Here is a 10,224-nt window from a genome sequence, read left to right on the forward strand (position 1 = left end):
CCGCCAAAGGCACGTCATCCAACAGAAGACACACAGTCACCCACAGGAAGTGCAGATATGCCTCACCTGTGAGCCACTGTGGAAGGCTGGTTGGTCCCACGAGATGGTCACTAGTAACGCCCGCCCACACGTTGAGGCTGAAGCGGTGCTGATAGTTCACTCCCACTGTGCCATGGAGATTCTCAGCAACCCATAGGTGGGTCTTGTGAAGGTGGACGTAGTCTCATCTCTTAGCGGGATGGATGAGAGAAATCCCAGCAACTTGGTGGCCTGTGCGACGAGCTAGCGATAAAACCGTCGCCGCGGACCCAAGTGCGTAGATACTGAGGCCTCCAGGCGTTGTAACAGATACGGTCAGTGGCAGTGGTAGTGGAGAATGTTTCACATTGTTGTCTTGCATATCCCATGCTAGGGATCCATCTGCGTGGTGCTGATATTGGAATCACTGTCAAAGTTTTTTTCTCCACTTTCAAGTTGGTGTACCTCACTTGGAACGCAATTCAGGCCAAAAAGGTAACGGTAATTTTTTAATTTCGCGGTCTTTATAGCGCGTTTTTCAAATTCTTTATCCTGCTGGTACACGTGTTTCTGATGGATGTTCACATTATCAGCTGTTTTGAACACTTAGTTTATTGCTGAAAATCGAGAACGTTATACGTGTTTTCGAGTGCTCGGCGTATTTTTACTTACGAAGATGAATGGATAAAAGAATTTTGCATTAAATTTTACTTCAAAATGAAATAAAGTGCAACACCGCATTCAGTATGTTTACTGTGGCTTTTGGAGAATCTACTACAAGTAAGGCGAGAGTTTACGAGTGGTATAAACATTTCAAAGAGGGTAGGGAAGACGTTGAAATGGACGACCGCCCTGGACGTCCTAGCACATCACTTACTGACGATAATGTCGAAGACGCAAAGAAACTGGTTCTGGAATATCACCGAATCACCATCAAAGAGGATGCTGATGAAGTCGGCGTATCCTCTGACACATGAAAAGCGTTCTTTTCGGATGTTTTGGGCATGAAACGTGTAGCAGCAAGTTTGTTATGAAATTGTCGAATTTCAACCAAAAACGACGTTACGTAAACATCTCTCAGGAATTGCTGTGTGCAGTCCACAACGATCCAGAACATCTAAGGAAGGTTGTAACAGACCACGAAGCATTGGTATATGGGTATGACGTCCAAACGAAGACCCAATCGTCCCAATGAAAACTGCCTGAAGAGTCAAGACCGAAAAAAAATTCGACAAGTTCGAGTGCATCTGAAGGTGGTTCTCATCTCAGTTACAATGGGGTAGTACGTCGTCACTTCCTGCTTTGTGGTCGTGCGCTCAATAAGGAATACTTACTAGTAGTTATCAGCCGTTTGCGTGAAGAAACCACACGCGGAAACTGCATCATGGTGATGCTCCCGCTCACACCTCTAAGCTTGTTCGTGATTTTTTGGCAAAAAACAGTCTGCCCCCGGTAGTGAGTGGCCAGCGCGGCGGAATGCCACGACAAGGGGCTCGGGCTCGATTCCCGGCTGGGGCAGGAGATTTTCTCCGCTCAGGGACAGTGTGTTGTGTTGTCCTCATCATCATTTCATCCCCATCTACGACGTGCTATTCGCACAATGTGGCGCCGAATGTAATAAGTACTTGCCGACGGTCGAACTTCCCCGAATGGTGGACTCCCGGCCCACAATGCCGTACGATCATTTCCATTTGGCAGAAAACAAAGGCGTTTGCCGACGGTCGAACTTCCCCGAATGGTGGACTCCCGGCCCACAATGCCGTACGATCATTTCCATTTGGCAGAAAACAAAGGCGTTATGTTGAATCAGCCACCGTATTCGGCAGAGATGGTCCCCTGTGACTTCCATGTATTCCCAGCCCTGAAGAGAACCATAAAAGGACGCCGTTTTGCCGGTGAAGGAGATGAACACCGTAATGAAAAGTGAATTGCGTAAGTGCTTCCAACCACTAGCAGAAGTGTATTTTATCTGAGGAGGACTACTCTGTAAAGGACAAAGTTTGTGTTGATGATTAAATGAAGATAATTTAAGGAACAAAATATTTTCCGTTACTTTTTGATCACACCTCGTATTATGATCTTTTTTGCTCCGTATTCTCTCAGCAATTGAGTTTTACAGTCTGCTCCCATTCAGAAAAATCGCCACACACACACACACACACACATACACATACAAAGAACGAAACTTGTCTAGCTTGAAGGGGGAAACCAGATGGCGCTATGGGTGGCCCGCTAGGTGGCGCTGCCATAGGTCAAACGGATATCAACTGCGTTTTTTTTAAATAGGAACCCCCATTTTTATTACATATTCGTGTAGCACGTAAAGAAATATGAATGTTTTAGTTGGACCACTTTTTTCGCTTTGTGATAGATGGCGCTGTAATAGTCACAAACATATGGCTCACAATTTTAGACGAACAGTTGGTAACAGGTAGGTTTTTTAAACTAAAATACAGAACGTAGCTACGTTTGAACATTTTATTTCGGTTGTTACAATGCGATACATGTACCTTTGTGAACTTATCATTTCTGAGAACGCATGCTGTTACAGCGTGATTACCTGTAAATACAACACATTAATGCAATAAATGCTCAAAATGATGTCCGTCAACCTCAATGCATTTGGCAATACGTGTAACGACATTCCTCTCAACAGCGAGTAGTTCGCCTTCCGTAATGTTCGCACATGCATTGACAATGCGCTGACGCATGTTATCAGGCGTTGTCGGTGGATCACGATAGCAAATATCCTTCAACTTTCCCCACAGAAACAAATCCGGGGACGACAGATCCGGTGAACGTGCTTCGACGACCAATCCACCTGTCATGAAATATGCTATTCAATACTGCTTCATCCGCACGCGAGGACATCCATCATGTTGGAAGTACATCGCCATTCAGTCATGCAGTGAAACATTTTGTAGTAACATCGGTAGAACATTACGTAGGAAATCGGCATACATTGCACCATTTAGATTGCCATCGATAAAATGGGGGCCAGTTATCCTATCTCCCACAAAGCCGCACCATACATTAACCCGCCAAGGTCGATGATGTTCCACTTGTTGCAGCCATCGTGGATTTTCCGTTGCCCAATAGTGCATACTATGCCGGTTTACGTTACCGCTGTTGCTGAATGACGCTTCGTCGCTAAGTAGAACGCCAGCAAAAAATCTGTCATCGTTCCGTAATTTCTCTTGTTCCCAGTGGCAGAATTGTACAAGACGTTCAGAGCTGTCGCCGTGCAATTCCTGGTGCATAGAAATATGGTACAGGTACAATCGATGTTGATGTAGCATTCTCAACACCAACGTTTTTGAGATTCCCGACTCTCGCGCAATTTGTCTGCTACTGATGTGCGGATTAGCCGCGTGAGCAGCTAAAAGACCTACCTGGGCATCGTCATAACACAGGTAATGTATCACGAAGCAAATACCGTCCGCACTGGCGGAATGTTACGTGATACCACGAACTTATACGTTTGTGACTATACAGTGCCATCTATCACAAAGCGAAAAAAGTGGTCCTACTAAAACATTCACATTTCTTTACGTACTACACGAATATGTAATAAAAATGTGGGTTCCCATTTAAAAAAACGCAGTTGATATCCGTTTGACCTATAGCAACGCCATCTAGCGAGCCAACCATAGCGCCATCTGGTTTCCCCCTTCAAGCTATATATATATATATATATATATATATATATATATATATATATATATATATATATATATACAGAGTGAGTCACCTAACATTACCACTGGATATATTTCGTAAACCACATCAAATACTGACGAATCGATTCCACAGACCGAACATGAGGAGAGGGGCTAGTGTAATAGGTTAATACAAACCATAAAAAAAATGCACGGAAGTTTGTTTTTTAAGACAAACCTACGTTTTTTTAAATGGAACCCCGTTAGTTTTGTTAGCACATCTGAATCTATAAACAAGTACGTAATCAGTGCCGTTTGTTGCATTGTAAAATTTGATTACATCCGGAGATATTGTAACCTAACGTTGACGCTTGAGTACCACTCATCCGCTGTTCGATCGTGTGTATCGGAGAGCACCGAATTACATAGGGATCCAAAGGATGGACCTTAGGTACAGAAGAGACTGGAACAGCACATTACGTCCACATGCTAACACCTTTTTATTGGTCTTTTTCACTGACGCACATGTACATTACCATGAGGGGTGAGGTACACGTACACACGTGGTTTCCGTGGTTTTCAATTACGGAGTGGAATAGAGTGTGTCCCGACATGTCAGGCCAATAGATGTTCAATGTGGAGGCCATCATTTGCTGCACACAATTGCAATCTCTGGCGTAATGAATGTCGTACACGCCGCAGTACATCTGGTGTAATGTCGCCGCAGGCTGCCACAATACGTTGTTTCATATCCTCTGGGGTTGTAGGCACATCACGGTACACATTCTCCTTTACCGTACCCCACAGAAAGAAGTCCAGAGGTGTAAGATCAGGAGAACGGGCTGGCTAATTTATGCGTCCTCCACGTCCTATGAAACGCCCGTCGAACATCCTGTCAAGGGTCAGCCTAGTGTTAATTGCGGAATGTGCAGGTGCACCATCATGCTGATACCACATACGTCGACCGTAGATTCACTGCCCCGTGGTTTGTGAAACCCGCTTCATCGGTAAACAGGTAGAACTGCAACGCATTCTCTGTTAATCCCATTGACAGAATTGCACTCGATGATTAAAGTTATCACCATGTAATTGCTGATGTAGCGACACATGAAACGGGTGAAAGCGGTGACGATGCAGTATGTGCATGACACTACTTTGACTCAGTCCACCGGCTCTCGAAATGTCCCGTGTACTCATGTGTGGGTTCATGGCAACAGCAGCTAACACACCAACTGCACCCGCTTCTCCTGTGACGGGCCTGTTACGGACCCGTTTGCGTGCTACGACCATACTTGTTGCATACAGTTGGCGGTAGATGTTTTGCAATGTGCGGCACGTCGGATGCTCTCTGTCCGGGTACCGTTCTGCATGCACCCTGCAGGCTTCAGCTGCATTTCGTCGACACTCGCCATAGATGAGTATCATCTCCGCCTTTTCAGAGTTCGAATACACCATGGTCACAATTCCTACAACGCTACACTATCACAGACGTCTGTAACACGGTGTACTACAGTTGGTGTGCGCGCGGAGACGAATGCAGAATAACAATAACAGCAAGCGCTACATGCGGACACTACGACAGCTAGGCCAAACCACAACAGTGCACTACAGCCACACTCGTAAACACGGTCGTCATCGTAAACATGTCCCTGCAGATGCTGCTCGCCGACCGTGGCCCGTGTTTGTTACAACACGCAACTGAACGTCGGAGGTTTCAATCGTCAACTTTAGGTTACAATATCTCCGGATGTAATTAACATTTTACAATGCAACAAACGGCACTGATTACGTATTTGTTTATGTGTTCAGATGTGCTAACAAAACTAACGTGGTTCCATTTAAAAAAACGTAGGTTTGCGTTAAAAAACATACTTCCGTGCATTTTTGTATGGTTTGTATTAAACTATTACACTAGCCCCTCTCCTCACGTTCGGTCTGTGGTATCGGTTCGTCAGTATTTGATGTGGTTTACGAAATATATGCAGCGGTAATGTTAGGTGACTCACCATATATATATATATATATATATATATATATATATATATATATATATATATATATACAACTCGTAGCTACTTTATCTTCATAGTGTCCGCCCCTGGTAGCTGAGTGGTCAGTGCGACAGAATGTCAGTCCAAAGGACACATCTGAACATGTAAACAAATACGTAATCAGTGCCGTTTGTTGCATTGTAAAATGTTAATTACATCCGTAGATATTGTAACCTAAAGTTGACGCTTGAGTACCACTCCTCCGTTGTTCGATCGTGTGTATTGGAGAGCACTGCAACATACATCGCGTTTCTACAGAATGATCTACCAACGTTGCTCGAAAATGTCCCACTGGAAACGCGTCGACATATGTGGTATCAGCATGATGGTGCACCTGCACATTCCGCAAGGCTGACCCTTGACAGGATGTTAGACGGGCGTTTCACAGGACGTGGAGGACGCATAAATTGGCCAGCCCGTTCTCCTGATCTTACACCTCTGGACTTCTTTCTGTGGGGTACGTTAAAGGAGACTGTGTACCGTGATGTGCCTACAACCCCAGAGGATATGAAACAACGTATTGTGGCAGCCTGCGGCGACATTACACCGGATGTACTGCGGCGTGTACGACATTCATTACGCCAGAGATTGCAATTGTGTGCAGCAAATGATGGCCACCGCATTGAACATCGACTGGCCTGACATGTCGGGACACACTCTATTCCACTCCGTAATTGAAAACGGAAACCACGCGTGTGCGTGTACCTCACCCCTCATGGTAATGTACATGTGCGTCAGTGAAAAAGACCAATAAAAAGGTGTTAGCATGTGGACGTAATGTGCTGTTCCAGTCTCTTCTGTACCTAAGGTCCATCACCGTTCCCTTTGGATCCCTACGTAATTCGGTGCTCTCCGATACACACGATCGAACAGCGGAGGAGCGGTACTCAAGCGTCAACTTTAGGTTACAATATCTCCGGATGTAATTAACATTTTACAATGCAACAAACGGCACTGATTACGTGTTTGTTTATATGTTCAGATGTGCTAACAAAACTAACGCGGTTCCATTTAAAAAAAACTAGGTTTGTGATAAAAAACATACTTCCGTGCATTTTTGTATGGTTTGTATTAACCAATTACGCTAGCCCCTCTCCTCACGTTCGGTCTGTGGTATCGGTTCGTCAGTATTTGATGTGGTTTACGAAATATATACAGCGGTAACGTTAGGTGACTCACCCTATATATACACTCCTGGAAATTGAAATAAGAACACCGTGAATTCATTGTCCCAGGAAGGGGAAACTTTATTGACACATTCCTGGGGTCAGATACATCACATGATCACACTGACAGAACCACAGGCACATAGACACAGGCAACAGAGCATGCACAATGTCGGCACTAGTACAGTGTATATCCACCTTTCGCAGCAATGCAGGCTGCTATTCTCCCATGGAGACGATCGTAGAGATGCTGGATGTAGTCCTGTGGAACGGCTTGCCATGCTATTTCCACCTGGCGCCTCAGTTGGACCAGCGTTCGTGCTGGACGTGCAGACCGCGTGAGACGACGCTTCATCCAGTCCCAAACATGCTCAATGGGGGACAGATCCGGAGATCTTGCTGGCCAGGGTAGTTGACTTACACCTTCTAGAGCACGTTGGGTGGCACGGGATACACGCGGACGTGCATTGTCCTGTTGGAACAGCAAGTTCCCTTGCCGGTCTAGGAATGGTAGAACGATGTGTTCGATGACGGTTTGGATGTACCGTGCACTATTCAGTGTCCCCTCGACGATCACCAGTGGTGTACGGCCAGTGTAGGAGATCGCTCCCCACACCATGATGCCGGGTGTTGGCCCTGTGTGCCTCGGTCGTATGCAGTCCTGATTGTGGCGCTCACCTGCACGGCGCCAAACACGCATACGACCATCATTGGCACCAAGGCAGAAGCGACTCTCATCGCTGAAGACGACGCGTCTCCATTCGTCCCTCCATTCACGCCTGTCGCGACACCACTGGAGGCGGGCTGCACGATGTTGGGGCGTGAGCGGAAGACGGCCTAACGGTGTGCGGGACCGTAGCCCAGCTTCATGGAGACGGTTGCGAATGGTCCTCGCCGATACCCCAGGAGCAACAGTGTCCCTAATTTGCTGGGAAGTGGCGGTGTGGTCCCCTACGGCACTGCGTAGGATCCTACGGTCTTGGCGTGCATCCGTGCGTCGCTGCGGTCCGGTCCCAGGTCGACGGGCACGTGCACCTTCCGCCGACCACTGGCGACAACATCGATGTACTGTGGAGACCTCACGCCCCACGTGTTTAGCAATTCGGCGGTACGTCCACCCGGCCTCCCGCATGCCCACTATACGCCTTCGCTCAAAGTCCGTCAACTGCACATACGGTTCACGTCCACGCTGTCGCGGCATGCTACCAGTGTTAAAGACTGCGATGGAGCTCCGTATGCCACGGCAAACTGGCTGACACTGACGGCGGCGGTGCACAAATGCTGCGCAGCTAGCGCCATTCGACGGCCAACACCGCGGTTCCTGGTGTGTCCGCTGGGCCGTGCGTGTGATCATTGCTTGTACAGCCCTCTCGCAGTGTCCGGAGCAAGTATGGTGGGTCTGACACACCGGTGTCAATGTGTTCTTTTTTCCATTTCCAGGAGTATATATATATATATATATATATATATATATATATATATATTACTGAATAACATTCCAGGGTTACTCCACTTCTCTGGCTGAATGACTAACGCTAAAGACCCATTGAATAAACGCGTCAAAAGAAGTTTTCAGCATGTTGTACCTTCCACAATGTACCAGGGGAAACCATATTGCAAACAATACAGGAAAAGCTCTGCTAGAACGAGAGTGGTGCGCACATCACTCACCGAGGGCCTGTTCGCAGAACAGGGCAGCAACCAGCAGCAGCAGATAGACGGCCAGTAGTTTCGCCATGTCGCGCTTGCAAGTGACACTTCTCCGGTCCCTCGCCTCCGTCTTATATACGCGAGCCTGCGGCGTAGTACGCCACGTTTTGGACACGGGGAGACAGCGAAGACCAGTGCACAGATGCACAGGTGGTTACCCGCGGGCGTGAAGTAAACAGAGCTGTTGCAACTCGCTACGGGTAACACACTTTCCTCGTATTGTTAGCGGAGTGAACGTCAGCACGGAACACCTGCCATTCAGATCGCATCACGACATCCTTCCACGAGATGCGCTCGCTCCTTATCCTATACACGGTCAAACACCTGCCATTCCTGTCTAAAAACAGGCGCAGTGTGAACGCTAGGACGGAAAAGGCAGACGAGCGCTCGAAAGCAGAACTTGCGGAAGACTTGACGTGACTGTAGTGCCGTCTTAGACAACAAAACGAAGGTCGAAGGTTATCACGTAGGACCATTGTGATCGCCAGTGCAGTTCAGCAGTGTCGTTTTGTGAACAAAATAGGAGCTTAGCGAGTATCGGAAGGAAAGATGAAAGGTTAAGATATAATGTTCTGTCGACTGCTTTGTCATTAGACACGGTGTACGAGCCGGATTACGAAAAGATAGCTATGTGAATTAGCCGTGCTCTTGCGACAGGAGCATCCCGGCATTTACCTGGAGTGATTTAGCAGAATCACGGAAAACATAAATCTGAATGACGGTGTAGCACAGAAAATGCAGATAAAATACCTTCTGCACTATTCAAAATTTTCGCCGTTTGATATCCGTTGATAACTTGCACTGTACTTTTGATTCTGAAGCTATAAGCTGTAATACAGAAAGTGTATTTAATGTGTAATCGTTGTTGTTGTTGTTGTGGTCTTCAGTCCTGAGACTGGTTTGATGCAGGTCTCCATGCTACTCTATCCTGTGCAAGCTTCTTCATCTCCCAGTACCTACTGCAACCTACATCCTTCTGAATCTGCTTAGTGTATTCATCTCTTGGTCTCTCTCTACGATTTTTACCCTCCATGCTGCCCTCCAATGCTAAATTTGTGATCCCTTGATGCCTCAAAACATGTCCTACCAACCGATTCCTTCTTCTAGTCAAGTTGTGCCACAAACTTCTCTTCTCCCCAATCCTATTCAATACCTCCTCATTAGTTACGTGATCTACCCACCTTATCTTCAGCATTCTTCTGTAGCACCACGTTTCGAAAGCTTCTATTCTCTTCTTGTCCAAACTAGTTATCGTCCATGTTTCACTTCCATACATGGCTACACTCCATACAAATACTTTCAGAAACGACTTCCTGACACTTAAATCTATACTCGATGTTAACAAATTTCTCTTCTTCAGAAACGATTTCCTTGCCATTGCCAGTCTACATTTGATATCCTCTCTACTTCGACCATCATCAGTTATTTTACTCCCTAAATAGCAAAACTCCTTTACTACTTTAAGTGTCTCATTTCCTAATCTAATTCCCTCAGCATCACCCGATTTAATTTGACTACATTCCATTATCCTCGTTTTGCTTTTGTTGATGTTCATCTTATATCCTCCTTTTAAGACACTGTCCATTCCGTTCAACTGCTCTTCCAAGTCCTTTGCTGTCT

At 46.3% G+C, this 10,224-nt stretch overlaps 1 protein-coding gene across 1 annotated transcript in view; it reads right to left on the minus strand.

Annotated features, from left to right (window-relative positions):
* LOC124545250 (serine protease inhibitor 3-like) overlaps nucleotides 1–8,740 on the minus strand; it is a 121,041-nt gene extending 112,301 nt beyond the window's left edge. The window contains exon 1 of the mRNA XM_047124123.1: nucleotides 8,566–8,740. Within this exon, the coding sequence (XP_046980079.1) occupies nucleotides 8,566–8,632 (67 nt within the window). The 5' untranslated portion in view covers nucleotides 8,633–8,740. The remainder of the gene's footprint in view (nucleotides 1–8,565) is intronic.
* Nucleotides 8,741–10,224: the final 1,484 nt, after the last annotated feature.

This window comes from Schistocerca americana, chromosome 8, assembly GCF_021461395.2.
Source record: "Schistocerca americana isolate TAMUIC-IGC-003095 chromosome 8, iqSchAmer2.1, whole genome shotgun sequence".
Lineage (NCBI taxonomy): Eukaryota > Metazoa > Arthropoda > Insecta > Orthoptera > Acrididae > Schistocerca > Schistocerca americana.